The 22,171-nt window shown below is 32.7% G+C and overlaps 1 protein-coding gene across 5 annotated transcripts in view; it reads right to left on the bottom strand.

The window, feature by feature from the left end:
- The window catches only part of LOC118181978 (membrane-bound acylglycerophosphatidylinositol O-acyltransferase mboat7-like), a 93,294-nt gene that overhangs the window by 32,048 nt on the left and 39,075 nt on the right, over nt 1–22,171 (bottom strand). For all 5 annotated transcript variants that reach the window (XM_035351224.2, XM_035351223.2, XM_035351222.2 and 2 more), the window contains exons 4-5: nt 1,724–1,871; nt 1,387–1,538 (exon numbers count right to left, since the gene is read on the bottom strand). In XM_035351224.2, the coding sequence (XP_035207115.1) occupies nt 1,387–1,538; nt 1,724–1,871 (300 nt within the window). The remainder of the gene's footprint in view (nt 1–1,386; nt 1,539–1,723; nt 1,872–22,171) is intronic.

Here is a 22,171-nt window from a genome sequence, read left to right as displayed (position 1 = left end):
GGGATCTTTGCTAACATATGCTAATCCATGCACCACTGCCATGAACCTTGTATTATCATTGGCAACTGCACTCACGGTAAAAAGTTAAATCATTAAAATGTTTCTTTTGATTTTACTTGTCTTTTACACCTAATGTTCATGTTTTCATATGTGCTAGTACTTAAAACACCATTTCCGCAGACATATTCCATTACAGAATATGCTTATTTGGGTTTGCTTTACCTGCCTTTAAATCTTTGTTAGGTATTTTAGGTTCACTCACTAAAGTCATATTCATGCACAATAAATAAATGGATGGATGTGAAATATTCAATATCTAGTTAACAAGAACATGTCAGAAATTATATCAGCAAATATTCCTCTTTCATTATTTCTCAGAAATATAATACAAGATTTTATACATGTCAAAATTTTCACAGTACATAGAGCCAATTTTAATTTGTTTTATTACTGTTTGCTGAAGAGCAACTTTCTCAGAAACATAATATTACCAAACACCTGTATTTGATTTCTATATATATTATATATATTTTTAAGTAAAACACCTTTAATCTAAGTTCCCTTTATCATTCTGCTTAGAAATAAAATCCAAAAACGCTATTATGTCAGCAAAGAAAATAAGGAGTGGGTTTAAATTTGATTGCTCTTATATCACATATTGAAAATGAATCTTTTCATCCATTGTTCATATAATACATCGTAATAATTTATTACATTGTAGGTTTCATATTGCATTTCATTATGCAACAATTTAGTAATTTAGTATTCTTTTGATTTCTTTAATTTTTAATTATTATTGTTTGATATGTAAATAATTATAATAAGTAAAGTTTAAGTACTTTTTAATAATGTTTAATTAGACAGTGTTATTATGTAAAATATGATTTTCTCATTGATTCAATTTTAAGGAAATACATAAGTTTTTACTAGTTAAGAAATTATTAAATTTTTGTATGTAAATATTTAATAATCAGATATTAAATTTCTGTCTTCCAATAAAATTTCAAGAATTATGTGCTGTAAAAAGTATAGTTTAAATGACATAAAAATTGAGTATAATTTACTTGATGCTCTAAAAAAGATTTAAATTACACAATAATAGGAAACACAAGAAAAATGAGTAAATGCTCTGGTGATTGATAGCTATTAAAAGTCTAGAATTTAAACTTTGAATAACTATGCTACTTCTTCTTACAATATAATTGTAAATCAATCTGAATATCCACTTCTTTTGTTGCATAATTTGTTGCAAAACTATACTGAAAACAACTGGTGACAGCATTACATTAAAAATAATTTTATCAGTAAATATTAATGAAAGTTAAACAGAAGAAATAGATTTATGAGAAAAATAATTTATTTATTTTAAAAAAACAGAGAACTTACTTCGAGTGGATAAAGAAAATTGCCTACTAAATAAAGTAAGACATAAAATGGCACAATCTGAATTCTTTGAATCAAATATCTATTTGCCGGGACATAAGAACTGTATGGCAAATAAAACATATCCGAAAAGGTTCTATATTTGTAATAAGGTCCTGTGAAAAAGAAATCCACCATAACCACTCAAATTCAAGATGAAATAGTGTCATAAATATATATAACAAAAAAATATTTTTCTGAAAAACCTATTATTTTAAATAATACAATTTGATTCTATAAGATGTAAAAGAACATCATTTTTAAGAACCTTTTAGAAATTTGCATAAATATAAACATTTACCTATTAAGACTCCAGCAATACAAAATGCATAATGGAAAACATCAAAAAATGAGGGCTTTATTTTTCTGTATTTTATTTGAATTTCAGAATTAGGATCCTTTGCTTGAAGTTCTTCTTCTTCTTTGATTTCAAATGCAATACCTACCATCTGAAAGACATTTTATTATTCATACTAAATAGAAAAGAATGAAAAAACATTTTACATCATAATATCTATAAAATTTTACATTTCTTAAAGATAAAATTACCGAACAAGAAATTTTCAAAGAAAATTTTGTATTTTCCACACACAAACACCAAACCCTTTACGAGTAAAATAATACATGACATATATATTTATTCAGGCTATGCAAGATTATTTGAAAAACATAGCTATGATGTCAACTCCCAATTTTCTAGGAACAGAGTAACTAGACTGTTTAAATAAAAACAAATACAACAGTTTAATTTGTTTATTGAGGAAAAACGGGAAATTTTACCACTATCCAGCCCCCAAAAAAGAATTTTAATCAACTTTTTTATGAGAATTTGAGCAGAATGATATTATTCAAGCTGTCTTGTAAATATTGTTCTTTAATTCTATGGTAAAATACCTAAGCCAGCTTGTTTTTCATTTATTTAATGTGTAGTCTTCGACTACATTATCAACGTTTCATTTGAACTGTCTACTATGCTAATTTAAAAATCTACAAGCAGTGAAAACTTCATCTATAGCACTAGCTGTGCCTCTATGTTTAATGTGACTAGAATAAAAATGTTATTTAAACTTTCTTCTGCATTTTGAGAGTTGTTTAAGATGAAACAATAACTCACAATTTGTCTAACAGGTGTGCAGACTTTTAAGTCTAGCTCCCAATTACACTACAAACATCATTGCAAAGAAGGTTCACGGCCCTTTGATGCAGTTTAGTTCTATCATTATTTTCCTTCTCAAGCATCTAAATCTAAATAGCAGATTAAGAATTAAGTGACAAATTAAAGCCCTTTGATGCACTTTAGTTCTATCATTATTGCCTCCCTCAACCATCTAAATCTAAATGCAGATTAAGGATTAAGTAAAAAATTAGTCTTCTCCATCTTCTCCAGATTTGATTGCATGTATTAGGCTATTTTTTAGATTTATAATTTTCAATTTGGCTTCCAGCAATACTATCATGGTTTATTTATCTTTTACCAAAGAAATAGCATGTATGCACAGAAAATAAAGCAAAATTTTTAATCTTAAAGGTGAAAATTTCAGTAAAGCTGAAAAAAATAATGGAAATATTATTGAGAACATTGGAGAGTTAAAAAAAATTAAATTGTTGTAAAAATTAAATTGTTTTTGGATAATGAGTGATTTCACCAAATGTTTCACCTAATCCTATAAATATGAGTTCAACATTGATTTAATATGAGTAAAAAGGATAAAGAGAGGATGATACATTTTTTAAAATTATGATTTTGAATGCGGTTAAACTTTATTCACTTGCAACCACTGCTGAATACTCATTTGCCTAGAGAAAAAAAAGCACCATCAATGGGCAATTGGTAAGGCTGAATACTGGGAGTTTATCCCAGGCGAACAGGCTGGCTGCATGGTTGGATTTATGGCTGGGTGCATATCTTATTCATAGCACATTACAGATTCTCACTGAATTCATCATGAACTTTAATCAAACATAACGTACAATTAAAAATTGTTCTTTATTTCAAGACTTCAAATGTGGACCACTCTGTGCTTCTACCAGAAGCTTCTCCTTAGGGTTATCGTATTTATCGGCAATACAGGTACAAGGCACACTCTTTATCACTATCACCACAAAGTCCCTCTTCCCTCAGTTCCTTTAATGGCAATTCATAGAAATGATATCAAATATTTCAGAGGATCTGTACTGTTGATATTTCTTTTCCCTTAACAACAAAACTAAGATGTGAAATTAAAAGACATCAAAATGTAATTGAACATATGGCAAGGTTATAATGCATACATATAGAAAATATGTTACAAAACAAATTTTAAAAAAACAAAAACAAAGAGGAGTTTAAACTGTAATGTAAGAAACAAATTTTTCTGAGAAGTGTACTATATATCTGTACAATCCGCTATAAGTTTGCACTATAAGCAGTTTGGAAGAGATTTATTCTGTTAAACTGTCTTTAAGTCTCTGTTTGGTTTTGGTCCAGGCAAATCAGCATCTGAAAACAAACAGGCTGGTTTTGAATGGATCTAGTCATAGTAGATTTAAAGCCATTAATTTCCATTGTCAATGTTCTGTCTGTTCTTGTGAGGATTTTCTGAAGATCTGAGTGTGGCTGGCACTGCAAAAGCTTGACTTGATCAATATGTAAGTATACATGTTTACATAATTTTAAAGTAGAACTTGCATAATACTTACCTTGACAGTGTCATTATTGGGTTTAGTTGTTGCATTCAATACTAGAAAATCAGTGACAAATTGAGTGTCATATGGATCTTAGATGTCACCTTAGATGTGTTACTATATCACTAAAAAGCCTGAGAGTTGCGCCATACACAGTTCTGAGCAAGACATCAACAACTCCTCCTTGATGGCTGTCCAAATACCAAGCAAAGCAGCTAGGAATATTTCAGTCCAGTTATTAGTCTCATGAGTATTGAAAGAAGATTTTAAATGTCGATGAAATCTTTCAACAATGCCACTTGACACTGGATGATAGGCCATCATTGTAATCCTGTTTGTACCCAAAATGCATGTAAACTCCTCAAATACTGCAGATCTCCTTTGAAAACTTGACCTGCTGTTATGACCAAAAGGCAGCCAAAGTGAAATATTCACATGTTGAAAATAGCTCTGAAATAAGTTACAGTTTTCATACCAGGGTTAGGAATGACTTCAGGCCATCTGGAAAATATATCTATTAGACTCAAAAAGTACATGTTACTTTCTTATGGAGCGAATAGGCCAACAATATCCATGTGAATTTCTGAAAAACATGCATCAGGAAGAGAGAATGCACAGTGGTGCTTTAGTGTGCTTGTGTATTTTTCATCTCTAGCAAGATTCACAAGATTTCATTCAGTTTTCAATATGAAGCTCCATATCAAGCCAGTGACTAATTTTGAAAATAAAATACAAATGGTATTTAATTAATTCTCAGTCTGAGTATGCTGTAATATTTGTGGAATAAATGAAGCGCAGTGAAATGATTGCACCACTGTTTGGAAAAATAAAAAGTAAACCATATATAGGAGATGTTATTACACTGTCTTCTAAAAGTTATACACACGATGGTAAAATCAACAAAAACAGAAAAGTAAAGCTTTTAGACACCAAACTGCAAATGAAGGTAGAAAATGTGTTTATGCATGAAAAAATTACAAACATATGTACAAAGTTGAAAACAATATTTAACTTTTGTAAATTTATGAAGATTTCATATTCGGGTCATTAACAAACTGGTGTTTAAAGCTAAGAAATAAACACACAGAATTTATTTTAATGAGGCATTTGACCATCCCAGATCTTCATACAACTATTGCAGAGATTTCCAATGCCTTCAGTAAGGTGATCAACATTCGCAAGTGCTATTAATGGCCATTCCTCCAGCAGGGCAGTTTCCAACTGTCTAAGACTGGCTGATAGAGATAAACATGCAGAAACAGCATATATGAAGACATCTCAAAGATTTTTAATGAGATTAAGTTTGATGAGCACAGTGGTCACTCCATACAAGAAATTACTCGTTAATAATGTTAGCCCCATGGAGTTGGATATAATAATTCATAAGGAGGAAAACAGAACCAAGTGCTGCAATGTGGAATCTCACATAGGGGTGTAAGACTTCATTCGTAATACCAAACACACATCATAGAACCATCTTTAAAGATTTGCAGCTACGTGTGATATCCCACTGAATTTCCAGCCTACACCATAATGCTGCCATTCTGAATACATGATGTTCAATGATTTATACACTTATCATCTGATTTCAGAACACTGTTTTATCTTGTTATTTAACAAATAAATATATTAATTATTGAAGAGGCAACGCCATATTTGTATGACGTAAATGTTGCTCAGCAACAGAAGAAAATTGTTTTAAGATTAGAATTCTGAAGTTTGACCAGCTAGCAGATGTATGAAAATTTTGCCACTTAATTGTATACAAATTATCTACCTCTACACACTAAAAATAAAATTTATGTTCTACTACGATTATTTGTTTTGTCAATTACTGCAAAATACATTACAGTCTTATTAAACTGGAGGTTCCACTGAGATACTGGAAATTAGGAGTGCAATTATCAATTTCGATATGCTGGTCTCCTAATCACAGTAAGTTGAGGAAATTTTGAGAACAAGTTTGCTAGTATCAATTGTCGAGTTTATTCATTTCAAGGAGAAACAGATGTCAGAAGTCTGTGGTTTTAAAGTTAGATTTTGAAGCGGGTCATTCAACAGTTATCTTCTGTGTTTCTATAACTTGCGTCCGAGCAAAGAATTGTCAGAACAGGATATTGCTGATCTTCGAGGATAAGATAAACTTTTCGTTTTCATAAAAAAAGTATTTATTGAATTTAAGTATTTCATTTTAGAATTATATTTAAATAGTTTAATTTCTGTGTAAAATAACTGATACTAAAAATAGGTGTAATTTATAATTGATATTTGTGGTAAAGAAGTATTTTAAAAAATTATTATTTAGGCTTTACTGTTATTTGTTTTGATTTGGGGGGGTTGATAATTGATATATGGAAGCCATCCCGGCATTTATAAAAAATAAAAAAAATTAAAAAAAAAAAAAAAAAAAAGAACCGCTAGCTGAGTTTTTGAATTAGTTGCCAAGCAGGCACGTGGAAAATAAGTAGTAATGTCAAACTGATGTAGTGTGATTTGATTATACTGCAGAATTGGCAAAAGTTTTTTCATAGTTCTCGCCATCCAGGCGTGTGGTAAATAGTAACGTCATCCCGACGTATTACAGATTTTCTATTGTAAAAATTGTATTGCCAAAGTGGCAAAAATTGTATTTGTTATCGCCAACCAGGCATGGAGATAGACATTAAAATCCTCAAACTGACGTGTGTAAAATTCCATCGTAATGCCTAACTGTCAAAGGTGTTTACACAGTTATAGCTAAAGAGGCTTGTGAATAGTGAGTTAGAACGTATGGAAATTTCCTGTTATGTTTTTACCACCAATCCTCGAATTCCATATCACAGATTATGTTCTTACTGCATTAATATAAATATTAACAAGACATAGTGCACAATAAAAATTAAACTTTATTTAGGAACTTCGCGCACACTGCCCGACAGCCTGCCTGTTTCGCTCTGCTCGCTACTCGTAAGAAATTTCTCCTCTAGGGTTGCCACACTTATCGGAGGGCGCAAGGCGCGCTCCTTATCGCCATCACCACAGAGTTTCCCCCCAGTTCCTTTAATGACTATACAAAGGAACGACATAGGTTATGAAATTATCTTAGAGGATCCGTACTGTCGGGTATTTTTTTACATAATTACAAAATTAGAATATAAAATTAGAAAAGATCAAAATGAAATTCAATATATAACAAGGTAATGACACATATAATAAACATGAAATAACAAGAAATATGTTAAGATATGAATTTAAAAAAAATGTTTTAAATTGTTATGTAAGAAGCAAGTTTCTTAGGGAAGTGAACATGTCTTCCCGATCTGGTGACAGTTTGTGTCTTAGAGAGTTCGTTTGCAGATTTATTCTGCTGAACTGTCTTTAAGTCTTTATTTGTTTTCAGTTCAGGCAAATTAGAGTCCGAAAGCAAATAGGCTGGTTTCAAACGGTCTATAGACACAGTACATTTCAGACCGTTAACATCAATTGTGAAAGTTTTGTCTGTTCTAGAAAGGACTTTATGCGGACCTGTATATGGTTGGCACAGAGGTGGCTTTACTCGATCGACACGTAAGTATACATGCGTACACGACTTTAAGGTAGCACTTACGTAACATTTTTCTTGGCAATGTGCAGATGTTGCTATTGGATTCAATTGTTGCATTCTATGCCTAAGATTCGTGATAAATTGTGTGTCATACGGAGATATCTTAGATGACGTTATCATATCACTAGGCAGCTTGAGAGTTGTGCCGTACACCAGTTCAGCACAAGATGACTGTAGATCTTCCTTTACGGCTGCCCGAATACCAAGCATAACAACTGGTAGTGTTTCAGTCCAGTTATTGGTCTCGTGAGCCTTGAGAGAAGATTTTAAATGTCGATGAAATCGTTCAACAATGCCGTTTGACATTGGATGATAGGCTGTTGTTGTGATTCTGTTCGTACCCAAAATGCGCGTGAATTCTGCAAAAAGTGCGGATCTCATTTGAGAACCTTGGTCTGTTGTTATGATCGATGGGCAGCCAAAACGAGATATCCAACAGTTGAAGATGGCTCTGCAAATGGTTTCCGTTTTCATATCCGGGATGGGAATGGCTTCAGGCCATCTGGAGAATCTATCTATTACAGTCAAAAGGTACACATTGCCTTCTGATGGAGGTAACGGTCCGACGATATCCATATGGATTTCTGAAAAACGTGCATCAGGAAGAGAGAATGTGCCCAGTGGTGCTTTAGTATGCCTAGTAATTTTCGATTTTTGGCAAGATTCACAGGATTTCACCCAATTTTTGATATGACGTTTCATATCGGGCCATACATAACGAGAACAAATAAGCTTCGTAGTAGCTGCAATTCCTGGATGTGACAGATTATGCAGATGATTAAAGATGAGTCTACGAAAGGAATTCGGAACAAATGGACGAGGAATGTCTGTTGATATGTCACACAGAATATTACCATCAGAATATTGGCACGGTTTAAATTCCAGTTTCAAAGATGATGTGTTGTTTTTGAGAAGGTCTTGTACCTCCGGATCATGCCGTTGAGCTTCCGAAAATTTTTTAAAATCCAAAAATGGAGATTTTGTTATGGAATCAATTTCGATTCTTGAAAGAGCGTCAGCAACGACGTTTTTTGAACCTTGCACATGCCTAATATCAGTAGAGTACTGAGAAATAAAATCTAAATGGCGCAATTGTCGAGGTGAACATTTATGAGGGTTCTGTTTAAAAGCGTATATTAACAGTTTTTGATCCGTATAAATTATAAAATTTCTGCCCTCTAACATGTGTCGGAATTTCTTAATTGCAGAATAAATAGAAAATAATTCCCTATCGTACGCGGACCATTTCTGTTGACTTTTATTGAGTTTCATAGAGATAATTGCTATAGGTTCCCATGTTTGTTGAGACAACTGCATAAGTGTGCCGCCGATTGCGACGTCTGAGGCATCTACCCAGATGCTTAGCTGGGCTCCAGGAATAGGGTGTCTCAAAAGGGTAGCCTGAGCAATGGCATTTTTGGCAGCAATAAAGGCTTGTTCAGCATTCTCGTTCCAATTTAATTGTGGGGATGAATCCTGAACACGAGAACGAGAATTCTTTTTATTCATATAGCCTTCTAACAATTTTATTAAAGGAGAAAGAATATGTGCTGCTTTAGGTATGAAACATCTATAAAAGTTAAACATGCCTAAAAATCGGCGAAGCTGAGTGAGAGTGGTAGGTTGAGGAAAATCTAAAATACATTTGACTTTGTCAGGAAGAGGTTCAATTCCGTTTTCACTAAGGTGAAAACCTAAGAAATCAATAGATGTTTGACCAAAGGTGCATTTTGAAACATTTATGCAAAGTCCATATTCCTGAAGTTTGGAAAATAAAGCTTTCAAATGCCTGCAATGTTCCTCAGAATCTTTAGAGGCTATGAGCAAGTCATCGACAAAAGCGTAAACGCCTTCTAAATCCCGCGTGACTTCATCTATAAAACGTTGAAAAGTCGCGGATGCATTGCATAAGCCGAATTGCATACGGATACTTTCGAATAAACCGAATGGTGTGCATATGGCGGTTTTGTGGATGTCGGCTGGGTTAATTGGTATTTGATGGTATGCCTTAATCAGGTCGACATGACTAAAAATTTTAGTACCGTGCAATGCAGCAGTAAAATCGGCTAAGCATGGAATAGGGTATTTGTCTTTTATTGTTTGAGCGTTCAATGCTCGATAATCTCCTACAGGTCTCCATTCCAGACTTCCCTTTTTTGGAACCATGTGAAGTGGGGATGCATAATTGCTGCTCGAAGGTCTCAAATGCCCCAATTGCATCATAGTTTGAAATTCTTGTTTTGCTATTTTTAAGCGATCTGGAGCTAACCGACAAGGTTTTGCAACCACAGGTGGACCTTTAGTTATGATATAATGAACAGTGTTGTGTTTAACAGGTTGGTTAGGATCTGGTAATCTAGTAACTGAAGGAAATTCTTTTAAAATTTTGTGATATGGTGTATCACTAAATACAGTTTTTACTGAATAAATGCTTGCATTTTTCACGCAACCGACGGTTTTAAAATGCGTTTTTAAATCTTTGAGACATTTGTTTCTGAGATCAGGGACCAATTCAAAGAAATGGAGAAAATCTGCTCCAAGAATGGGTGTACTAACATTTGCTATAAGAAAAGTCCATGTAAACTGTCGTCTTAATTTGAAATCCAAAGAAAGTGTTTTTTGACCATAAACATGAATAGTAGAAGAATTAGCAGCGAAAAGTGTTTGTTGGGACGAATTCCGTTTTTGAGAAATATTTGCTGGAAGTAAGGACACGTCAGAGCCGGTATCGACCAAGAATGAAAGGTTTGTTCTACGGTCACGAACGAACAGGCGACGTGAAACTTGAGGCAAAGAATAAGTCGCCTCTATTCTTTGCTGGTTTCGTTTCCCTGCCATGAACAAGGTTTAGTACATTTGTCATCTCTACACTTTTTCCCAAAACGTCTATGATACCAGCAAACAGAATAATCTCTCCTTTTGGAATTGCTTCTTTCCTTATTGCGATCTCCGCGATTTGGCGAGCGACCACGAGAAAGAGAAATGCGATCAATACGTTTGTTTAATTTTTCTATTTGTTTAAATAATTTATCCTCAAGAGACTGATCGACTGTGCGAGAAATGGCACAAGTCCCTGGGGTTGGATTTACTTCTAAAATTCTGTCGGCAATTTCTGCAGCTTTATCTACAGTTAAATTGGAAACCGCTGCCAAAATAGACTGAACAGTCGAAGGCAAACGTTGAAGGAATAATTCTAACATTAAGTTATCAGGAACATTTAAAGATTCTGCTCGACGTTTCATATTTATAAGCAAATCGGAAGGTTTTCGAGAACCTAATTCTTATCCAGATAATAATTGGCGAATTTCTTGCTGAGAAGATTCTCCTGAACGATTTATTAACTCAGTTTTAAGCTTTGCATATGGATCAATAGGGTCTGGTTTCATAAGTAAATCCCGTACTAGTGATGCGATATCTGGAGGAAGATGAGAAACTACATAATTATATTTAGTAATGGATTCTGTGATAGGTTTGGGGGTGGCAAGAGCAAAAGTACTTTCACACATAATAAACCATAAAGATGGGTCTGATCGGTTATAAACCGGAATTTGGACGGCATGAACATCAGACATTGTGCAAGGTTTTTAAGCCAAAATAAAAGCAAAAATTTAACTAAAGAAAATGAAATTAAATGATAAGTAGAAAACAGAATTATAAAATGATCTATAATTAGTACTCATCTGTGATTCGGAGGATGAAAACCGATGTAATCCATTACTTCTGGTTTGGAGATCTTGAGTGATGGCTTGTAGTCAAAACCGAAAGTGCTTGAGAACTGTTCATACGATTTAACACAGTCCGGGTTACCATTATGGAGTTTTCCGGTTATGTTTTTACCACCAATCCTCGAATTCCATATCACAGATTATGTTCTTACTGCATTAATATAAATATTAACAAGACATAGTGCACAATAAAAATTAAACTTTATTTAGGAACTTCGCGCACACTGCGCGACAGCCTGCCTGTTTCGCTCTGCTCGCTACACGTAAGAAATTTCTCCTCTAGGGTTGCCACACTTATCGGAGGGCGCAAGGCGCGCTCCTTATCGCCATCACCACAAACGTCAACCCGACATAGTATTATATTATTTTGTGCCAACCTAGCAAAGTTGTTTAAATAATTCTCTCCAATTGGTTAGTGTGAATTCCCTAATTGACAAATTAAGTCTCAACAGAAATTATACATTCTTAATACAAGTACGATCTTTTAGATTCAATTTTAAAAGAGCGCCTATTAAAGGTAACTTGTTCAGCATGCCATTCTTAGCTAGGAGTAAAAAACATTTAAAGGTACTGGCAGAAGAGTTAGGTTTAATTGTGAGACCTGAATTTAAGATTGCTCAGTTGCATAAATTAATTACTGAAAGTCCTGGTTATGATGAGGAGTTTACTTGAGAACTACTGGCTGCAATTAGAGAAGCAAGGGAAAGAAAAGAAGAACGCAAAAGAGAAGAAAGAGAAAGACGAGAAGAACGTGAAAGAGAAGAAAGAAAAGAAGAGCATGAAAGAGAAGAGCTAATTAAAGCCTTTGAGCTACAGAAACTTCAGTTAGAAGCAATGGCTGCAACAGCACAGCCAATAGAAACTACACAGTTACCTGAGCAGCCTTTAAAAATCAGAATTCACAATGTCATGCCACGTTTCAACCCTAAAGAAGATGAAATAAGTTTATTTCTGGTGATATTTGAGCGTCAAGCCAATATAATGAATATACCTGCTGAAAATCAAGTGTCTCAACTTATTTCGTTGCAGCCTCCTGACGTTGTTCAGCTTATTGCTAGAGAACCAGAAAAGGACATGAAAAAGGATGACTATGTAAAAACTTTACCGTTTAAATTGAGTGCGGAAAAATTTCAACAACTATTTAATAAACACCAAAACTCTACTGAAAGTACTTGGTATGATTTTTACTATGAATTAAAGAATTATTTAGAAGGATGGCTTGATGGATTAAACATTAAAACTTTTGAACAGCTAAAAGGTCTCATGCTGGTTGATCATATTAAGAAGCGTAATTCTCCTGATTTCAAAGAATATTTTATGGATGAATGGACTACCATAATTTCACCCACTAAGCTGGTTAAGGAAATAAAAATTTTGAAGATGTGAGAAAAACAATAAAACCGAAATTTTCTGCCAGTCAAACGAGAGATTTAACAAAGGATTATTTAAACCTCATTCCGATAATTTTGTGAAAAAAATACATAAGCATTCTGATAGATGGGATAATTCAAAATACCAGAAAGATCATCGACAAGGGAATCAGTTCCAAAACAAGAACCAAGAAAATTTATATGACAAAAGATATCGACCACGTTGTTTCGAGAGTGGATCATATGAACATTTTAAGCCTCAGTGCCATCGCTTAAAACCAAATGAAAAGGTAAATTGCGTATTTTCGAATGATGATTTGTTAAAGACATATACAATTAACGGTTTAGTTAATGGGTATGAAATGCCTATTCTTCGAGACACAGGAGCCACAGTAGATGTTATTTCTCCAAAATACATAGATAATGCAAAAATGACTGGAGAACATGTCTGGGTACAATATCTTTTAAATGACCTTTTAGTATGTCTATCATTAGCTGAAGTTGAAATTAATTGTGAACTTGGTCATATAAAGACAAAGGCAGCTGTTGTTACAAATGATCCTGGCAGATATGTTTTGGGTAACAAAACTGCTCAGTTGTTCAAAGATGAACAATTCTTAAATTTAGAAAGGATAAATGCGGTTTTGACATGATCTTGTGAAGGAGATCGAAGTAGAGACACCGAAATGGGGAAAAAAGAACTGTCTGTTATTGAGACTGATGAAGATATTTTACCGCAAGCTGATGAGGAAGACAAAGAAATTAAGAAATTATTTTAATTTCTTTGTCTTCCTCATCATTAAGAAATTATTTTAATTTCTTTGTCTTCAAAGGAATTAATTGAATCTCAGCATCAAAGCAGAGATCTAGCCTCATTGCTTAGCGAAGCTTTCCAGAAATGATTTCAAAGTAAAAGAGTACGGGCTGATGATGAAAAAGAAATTAGATAAAAATGGAATGAAATAGAATTAATTGTTATTCCTGAAAGATATAGGGATCAAATGCAGAACTATTCATCTTTGATGCAGATCCAAACAAAAAATAGTGCTAAAACTCAGGGTAATTTAGTCAATTCTCACCCTCCTAATAGTCAAGCTTCTGTCAATGCTTCACAGAAATCTGACCGACAGTCTAAGCGTTCACCTCCTGGTGTGAAAACTGAAGTTATTGATATGGAAGCTGACTCACCTTGTTCAACTGGTGTTACATCTTTTATGGATAGTGTGATTAATCCTCTACAAGTTCATCAGTTCCTTCTTCTCCAAAAAGTAAAGATGTGTTTGACAGTTTGTTAGCAGCAGATCAAAGAACTTCTTATAAAAGAACTCATGAAGGTGCTTCTAAAGCTGAGAAATTAAAAATACGTTCAGAATCTAAGCTCACGTCAGAAAAACTTAGCAAAGAGGCATAAACATGGTACAGGATACTCAAAATTGCCATATTCAATGAGAATGAATGTAACAGATAAGAACAAAGGTTCATCTCGCAACGAGCAAAAAACTATCTGAAAAGAAAGAACTGACAAAATTAAACGATTCTCCATAAAGAGCTCTAGATGAATTGCCAAGTTCTGGAGTTGATATGCAAGTCAAGGAGAAGTTTTTAAACAGATAAGAGCGAGTTGTTGAAGAAGTAGAACTGCCGCAAAAGCCTCTATTACATTCACCTGATTTCAATAAGGAGTTTATTTTGCAAACTGATGTTTCAGACTCTGGTATGGGTGTCATTTTAGCTCAAAAAGATGAATGAGACAATGAATATCCAGTATTATACCTCAGTAAGAAGTTTACAGAAACTGAAAAAAAGTACTCTACCACAGAAAAGGAATGCGCCGCCATAATATTTGCTGTAAAGAAACTTCAATGTTATTTAGACGGGCATACTAAATTCCTCATCATGACTGATCACAATCCCCTAGTTTGGCTCAAAAATAATGTGAGTCTAAATCCATGACTTATGAGATGGGCACTAGTACTACAACCCTACAATTACACTGTCATCCATCGAAGTGGTAAAAACCATAAAAATGTAGATGCATTAATTCGTACTTCCTGGCCTGATTAAATAATTTGTTTCTCTATATAGATAAAAAAAATATTTTGTTCTTTCCTCTCTTCCTCAGTGCATGTTGTTATGTTGCTTGTTGTATTTCAATTCTGTATTGTGCTGATATTGCTGTTTAGGGAAAAAAATTGTAAACCTTAGTTTATAAAAATATAAATTAAAGTTTATCTGGAAGGGGGGCCATATTTGTATGCTCAACAACAGAAGAAAATTGTTTTACGATTAGAATTCTGAAATTTGACCAGCTAGCAGATGTATGAAAATTTTGCCACTTAAGAATTGTATACAAATTATCAATCTCTGTAAACTAAAAATAAAATTTATGTTCTACTAAGAAGATTATTTGTTTTGTCAATTACTGCAAAATACATTACAACACATACACACTCAACTGTAAACAACACCCTGAGCCAGTCTAGTTGACATGTAGACAAAACCACTTTAATCTAGGCCTTCTGGATTAGGTGGTTAGTAGAACACAGACTCTTGGTACTTAGACATACACTGCCATAATGTGAAGCCTTCGGAGCATAGTGCTGACACATATTGTCTTATGATGTACTAATGCTGTAATCATAGATGTAAGAATTGGGGAAGTCACCTTCGATTCCACTTCACTACTATATCAATATATATCTTTCTTCAGGAGGGGTGGTAACCCTTGGTTGACAATTAACAGGTATCCAGACATATGTTTGATTGTTTGGAATTGGTTGCATTATCAACAGATTACCAAATGATCAGTGGCAAAGAAAATAATGACATCTTTGATCAACTGCCCTGTTTCAGTACATTTGACACTATGCCAGTGCTCATTATCTGCCATTCATCTTCTGTCACCCAGAGAATGAATACAGTCCAAAGACCGTAATCCGGAATAATCTATAATCCGGACTTCAAAGACACAAACTTTTTTTTTGTATGCTTTATGCATGTGTGTAACACATTTAAGCATGCATGTTTAATGTATAACGGATGGTATAAGCTGTTGGTATGCAAATAGTGATGGACTGTTGCCAATAGCATGATAAACTCTATGAACTGGAAACCCTGCAAAAGAGTTAATTGTGTAACACACTTATTCATTACACTTACTCTTCTCACTCCTTCAGGAAAGGACAGTGATGTGACACTCTCTATAATATAACCCCCTTTTTCAACATATATTTGGAATACTAACGAATTTTTATCTATTTTTCATGTATTAATAAAGAATGTGTTTTGTGATCTTACAATTTCATTTACACCTATTTTTGGATTACATGTTAATTAGGTATGATCTCGCTTGACGCTGTGCTGGATACAAGGTAAGAAGAATCATTTTGCTCTCTATTTTTATTCATTTGTTGTGAAATTTCAAGGCTATAAAAATGTTTTACTACATAAGCTAGGCTAAAATTATCTTTACTGATTCTAAGGCATTTCAGTTTATGTTGCAGATTGCGCTGCTCCTTAATCTTCTAATTAGATCCAGCTTATTATTTTTTGCAGACTGTTAGAGCAATTTTATAAAAATTAAGCTTAAGCTTGAACTTTCAATTCTATCAAAAAGAGTTTCCAATTCTGGAGTTGCCAAAGGATCTACAAAGAGAAAGCATGTTTCGATGCCCATCAAGCAAAAAGTGGAATTGCTGCAAAAAACGGATAAAGGCATATCCGTCTCAAAATTATGCGAGAAGTATGACATTGGAAAGTCAACTGTATATGACATAAGCAAAAAGAACAAGAAACATTTTGAATTTTTTCTGGATTCCGACACCCCACTTGCAACGAATAACAGAAAAAGGGTTCTTTATGCTAAAAGTGGCAATCATGACAAAGTGATGATTGAATGGGTCAAACAGCATCGCAGCGAGGGCGTGCCATTGACGGGTCCAATGCTAATGACTCAAGCCAAAATATTTCATCAAGAAATGAACTTAAACACTGAGTGCACATATTCGATAAAAATTTCAGGTGAAAAAGCTTCAGCTGATACTGAAGCTGCTGAACAATTTGCAGATGAATTCATTGATCTCATTACTAGTGAACAATTATCTCCAAGAAAAATTTACAACGCTGATGAAACTGGTCTTTTCTGGCAATATGTACCGCGAAATACCTTGGCAACCTTTACAGAAAAGGCTCCAACTGGTGTCAAAGATTCCAAAGGGAGACTAACAATTTTAGCGTGCAGAAATGCTGCAGGAATGCACAAGTGCAAACTTTTCGTAATCAGAAAACATACACAACCTCGAGCATTTAAAGGAGTAACGATTTTCCCAGTTATATATCGTGCAAATAAAAGAGCATGGATGGAACAAGCATTGATGAATGATTGGTTTGAAAATCATTTTTATATCCGAGGCTCGGCGACATTTGAATTCAGTTGGTTTACCTGATGACTCAAAAATAGTCCTGATTGTTGACAACTGTTCGGCGCATATTTCACTTAAAGTTTTAGTGAAAGATAATGTATCCATATTATTCTTCCCTCCAAAATGTACGTCTATCATTCAGCCTATGGATATGGCAATAGTGCACGTGCTGAAATGCAAATATAAAGTAGCACTTTTAAAATCTAAGTTAAATTTCTTAGCAATGGCAAGACTATTCAAGATGTTTTGAAATTTTTTGGCATAAAATCTGCTGTGTGGAGCATCACAAGATCATGGGAGGATGTGTCTCCAGATACTTGGCATAATTTATGGCCAGCTACCATATTTCATGGTGAGAACAATGACGATGATAGCCGCGAAACTGAAGGTTTTTTTACATCGCAAACTAAAGGTGAAATTTTTCAGTAATTAGATTTATTAAAGAAATGTGGAGAAGCGGTAACAAATGAAGATGATATAACAGAAGTTTTTCACTGCAACTACAATGTTCCAATCATCAATCAATTAACAGACGGCAAAATCTGTAGTATGGTTCTAGATCCAGAAAATACTGCTTCCAATAGTGAAGAAAGTGACAGAGAGGTTATTGAAAACGAAAAAATTTCGATTGACAAGTTTGTCAGTATTTTCGACAGCAATTACAGGACTTGAACACTGGAACTTTGTAACTGAACAAGAAATGATGTCTGTGTATAGAATTAAAGAGAAAGTATTAGCACAAAAAATGAAGCAATTTAAAAAAACTTACATTTAAAGAAATGTTTAATAAAGTAAACAAATAAATAAATATTAAGCTTTTTTTTTTTTTTTTTTTGTAAATTTTGATACCCTTTAGATCATAACTTCTCTTTATTTCATAAATTATGGTTTCATATTTTTTATTGTATAATTTCTGCATGCCATCTTACCAGATTTAAATTTATTATCTATAATCTGGAAAAACCCCTAATCCAGAATTGTCCGGATTACGGACTTTGTACTGCATTACCAAAAATTATTCTATGAAAGATACAAACACTTCATATCAGCATTTAATTTCTTTAAGCTCTTCAGAATGCTGGCATCTTTAACAACAACATAATAGCATATTTTTTATAGTAAATCATAACTGGCTATAACATACTATATTTATATACTGCCACCTGCATCTACAGTGATTTTCAGTGACTCAATTATAATTATGAAAACCGCTAATTTGCATTGCAATGCTTAACTTTTGCCCACGTATTTCCTTTTTGAGAGGCTGTTAATGTTGTCAGTCATTGATGTCTGTTAACAGTTAAAACATCAAGCATCATTTGGTGATTTATTTTCTTGACAAAAGAATGCATAACATCTGCATGTATCCATGAATGTATGGTTGCTGTCTTTGATCGTTCAGCATCTTACTATGCCATTGTTAAACGATGGTCTGCTAAACTTAGACAGGATACGGTATTATTCAAAAGTAATCCCAGTACAGTCGCAAGTGAGGATGTGTTCACTGAAAGTCAGTGAATATACCATGGAAAATAAATTATTGACAATTTCTTTTATTACTCTGAAAATGAGAATCAATGGTAGATCAGTAGAAAAACTCTTGCATGAAAAGCTAGAGATGTTTAAGGTCTGTTCCAGATAACCACACAGAACATACACCTGAAATAAAGAAACATTGCATCAAATGTGTTTTAAAAACTCCATGATAAGGGCCAATAAATTTTCTTATTCGTAGCTAGTAACAGGAGATGAAATATGGCTTCATCACTATGACCCAGAAATGAAGCATCAGAACAAGGTGTAGAAACATGGTAAATTTCCAAGATCTTGCAAACTCCATGACCTCAAGTTCCCACACACAAATCTGCATAGAGTATTTTGAGCGGCATTTCTGAGATGAAGAGGGACTACTGTCTTTTTTTTACTATGTGTCACATAATGCCATTATAATATCATAACATGTTTTTCCATCAACCTGTTGACTCAACTTCAAAAAGCCATAAAGATGGGGTTAGCCAGATATTCAGGACTGACTGGTGCAATCCTTGATTCATTACTTTATTTAAGGACACTTTCATTTGAACTTCTGCAAAATACATTCAACCCACTTTTCAATATTCTGAATACAGCACTGCTCAAATTTCTTTGTTTTAATAACCCCTAAAATACAGCAACTATATATAAAGATAAAACACCATCAGAAACTCAGCAGAAAAATGTTGCTTTTATACAGCGGTGCTCCAGTATATAAGGTTCAAATTTCCAAGACCACTATTCAACAATGTGAATTTTAGCTTCTCCCTTACTCACCGTATTTACTAAACTGGGCCTACATAATCTATTTTTTTAAAGTATCTGTATGGTTCATATTAGCAGAATTTGCATGGTTCATATTACAACAATGATAATCATTTTAGTGCTCAGGACTGCTTTTAAAGTTGCAGTAAAACATTTTAATTAATTAATTTATTTTGTGCTAGAATTTGACACTTAATAGATCATTCTGCTAAATGCACAGAAGTCAAGGTACTATGCAGAAAACCAAGAAAGTAATTTTAGACATTTATCTTGCATAGGTGCGTTAGGCTGAAAATTTATTGAATATTCCCTATAAATCCCCTTTTTTGGGGGGGGATGAAGTTGCACTAATTTTCAATTAAAATAATAAATATTATTATGACAACAAATAATACACAACAAAATCATACATTGGATAGCTAATCCCTGTTACTAAATATTACATTAAAGTCTCCTTTGAGTAATATAAAGGATACCCATCAATATAAGTTATGAAACTTATTGTTATGAAACTACATTGGATAGCTAATCCCTGTTACTAAATATTACATTAAAGTCTCCTTTGAGTAATATAAAGGATACCCATCAATACAAGTTATGAAACTTATTGTTATGAAACTACATTGGATAGCTAATCCCTGTTACTAAATATTACATTAAAGTCTCCTTTGAGTAATATAAAGGATACCCATCAATACAAGTTATGAAACTTATTGTTATGAAACTACATTGGATAGCTAATCCCTGTTACTAAATATTACATTAAAGTCTCCTTTGAGTAATATAAAGGATACCCATCAATACAAGTTATGAAACTTAATTCAACATATAACTGAAGCAGTAATCCAAATCTAAAGCAGAAAATTAAATTAGAGTTTCTAGGATATTTAAAAATAGGTAAGTGAACAAAAATATACCTCAGAGATAAGTGACACTATCGAAAATAATGTAGAATAATCTGGTGTTAGAGCTGTAAAATATTGCTAGTATTTGCACAGTCTTTTAATAACCTAGAGTTTTGCTGAAAATATAACACTTTTTATTATTTGGAGTTCTATTACTCACTATCTTAGACATCCCAAGGCAACCTCAAGAGTTTGGTACAGTGCACTGTTCAGAAATTACTGCCATATCATAATTTACATTCCTCTTTTCTTTCTTTCACGTGGTTCTGACCCCTGTAAATAATAATACTCTGGGTAAAATATTTCTTTCTATATTTTATACATGGTTTCCCAAACTATTTGGAATATTTTCTTGAAATTTTAAATAGATTTATTAATTTTTTTTAAAGATCTTTTAAGGGAAAGATATTTAATATGTTTACGGATTTGAAAAATCTTATGCATAAGCTTTTAATGATGGATATTTTGTAATTTAAAGTTGAATGAAATAAATTATATGCATTTATTAATGCATGAGAAAAAAGAATCTAAGAAGTAATGGCAGGGTAATAATATGACAGAATTTAATAATATAGCTGATGATGACATGAGCATACATCAAACTAGAAAATTTCAGTAGGCAAAAATGAAACAAAAAAAAATAATATTCATACTAATAATTTTAAATAATATCTCTTTATGTAACATAATTTTAGAAAACATAATTAAATGATTGAACAAGCACTAGAAAATTTTATTAAAATTTAAATGACGAATATCTGGAAATAATCTTAATGCAACAAAATCTCTCATGATAATCACTTACAGAAATTACTAACATTTCCAAGATTATAAATAAACAATACTATTATTCTTGAAAACAACTACGTACTAACTAACCTGAGTGAGACCACAAAATATTTTTTAAGAGAATTACTAAAATGTTGTAATTTCTGCATCAAATATAAATATTTTATGTATTTAAGTAAATCAAAAAGCTGGTAAGGACAAAATTCCAATTTTTTAAAGTATTATAATTAACTATAATTTTTTCATCATTATTTTTAATATTTTACAGTGTAATATAATTTGTCATTTAGGCTGAAGTAAGTATTTATGTTAGCCCTAAATGATTCATCACATTCCTATTTTACCTTCATTTAGTATATACAGCTGGCCAACACAATAAAGTCAATGTTCAAGTGACAACGCAATGTACATATAACATTTATTTCTAAGTTTAGAATTCAATATGTGTGTGTGATAAAAATAAACTTAGAATATGTGAGCTAATAAACTTAGAATACTTAGCAATATGTGACCACCTATAAATATACAATAATATATTTATTATTTGCTATTTGTAACTATAAAAATATTGGTAAAAAATAATTTGAATATTATGTTTTTTAATAAATTTAATATTTTATTTTAAAAAATTATGATTTTCTTTCATGGTTATATTTTTTATCTGAGTGAATAATTTGCAATACATTCAGATCATTTATTAAAATGTCATGAAATTTCTCACATGAATTATATTTTACGCTTAATACAGATTTTAAAGTTTTAATGTTCAACTGCATTTTTTTTCAATTGCCCATATTTTATTGATATTTGAAAAAACATATTCTATTGCTGCATTTGTTCCTGGAAGGGAGAGCATGTGTTCTAAAAGTTTCAAAATATTTTCATAAGGAATATTATTCTGTTTAAAATGAAGGAATAACTCCATCCATTTTTTGTCTGTTTCCACATTTGCAGTCATCCAACATTTAATTTTTTCATCAGTAACGTATCTTTT

The sequence above is a fragment of the Stegodyphus dumicola genome, chromosome 8 (assembly GCF_044657685.1).
Source record: "Stegodyphus dumicola isolate Sdum_Otavi_A_Nest chromosome 8, ASM4465768v1".
Classification (NCBI taxonomy): Eukaryota; Metazoa; Arthropoda; class Arachnida; order Araneae; family Eresidae; genus Stegodyphus; species Stegodyphus dumicola.
Note: the sequence above shows the minus strand (reverse complement) of the source record. Positions and strands in the feature narration are given on the sequence as shown.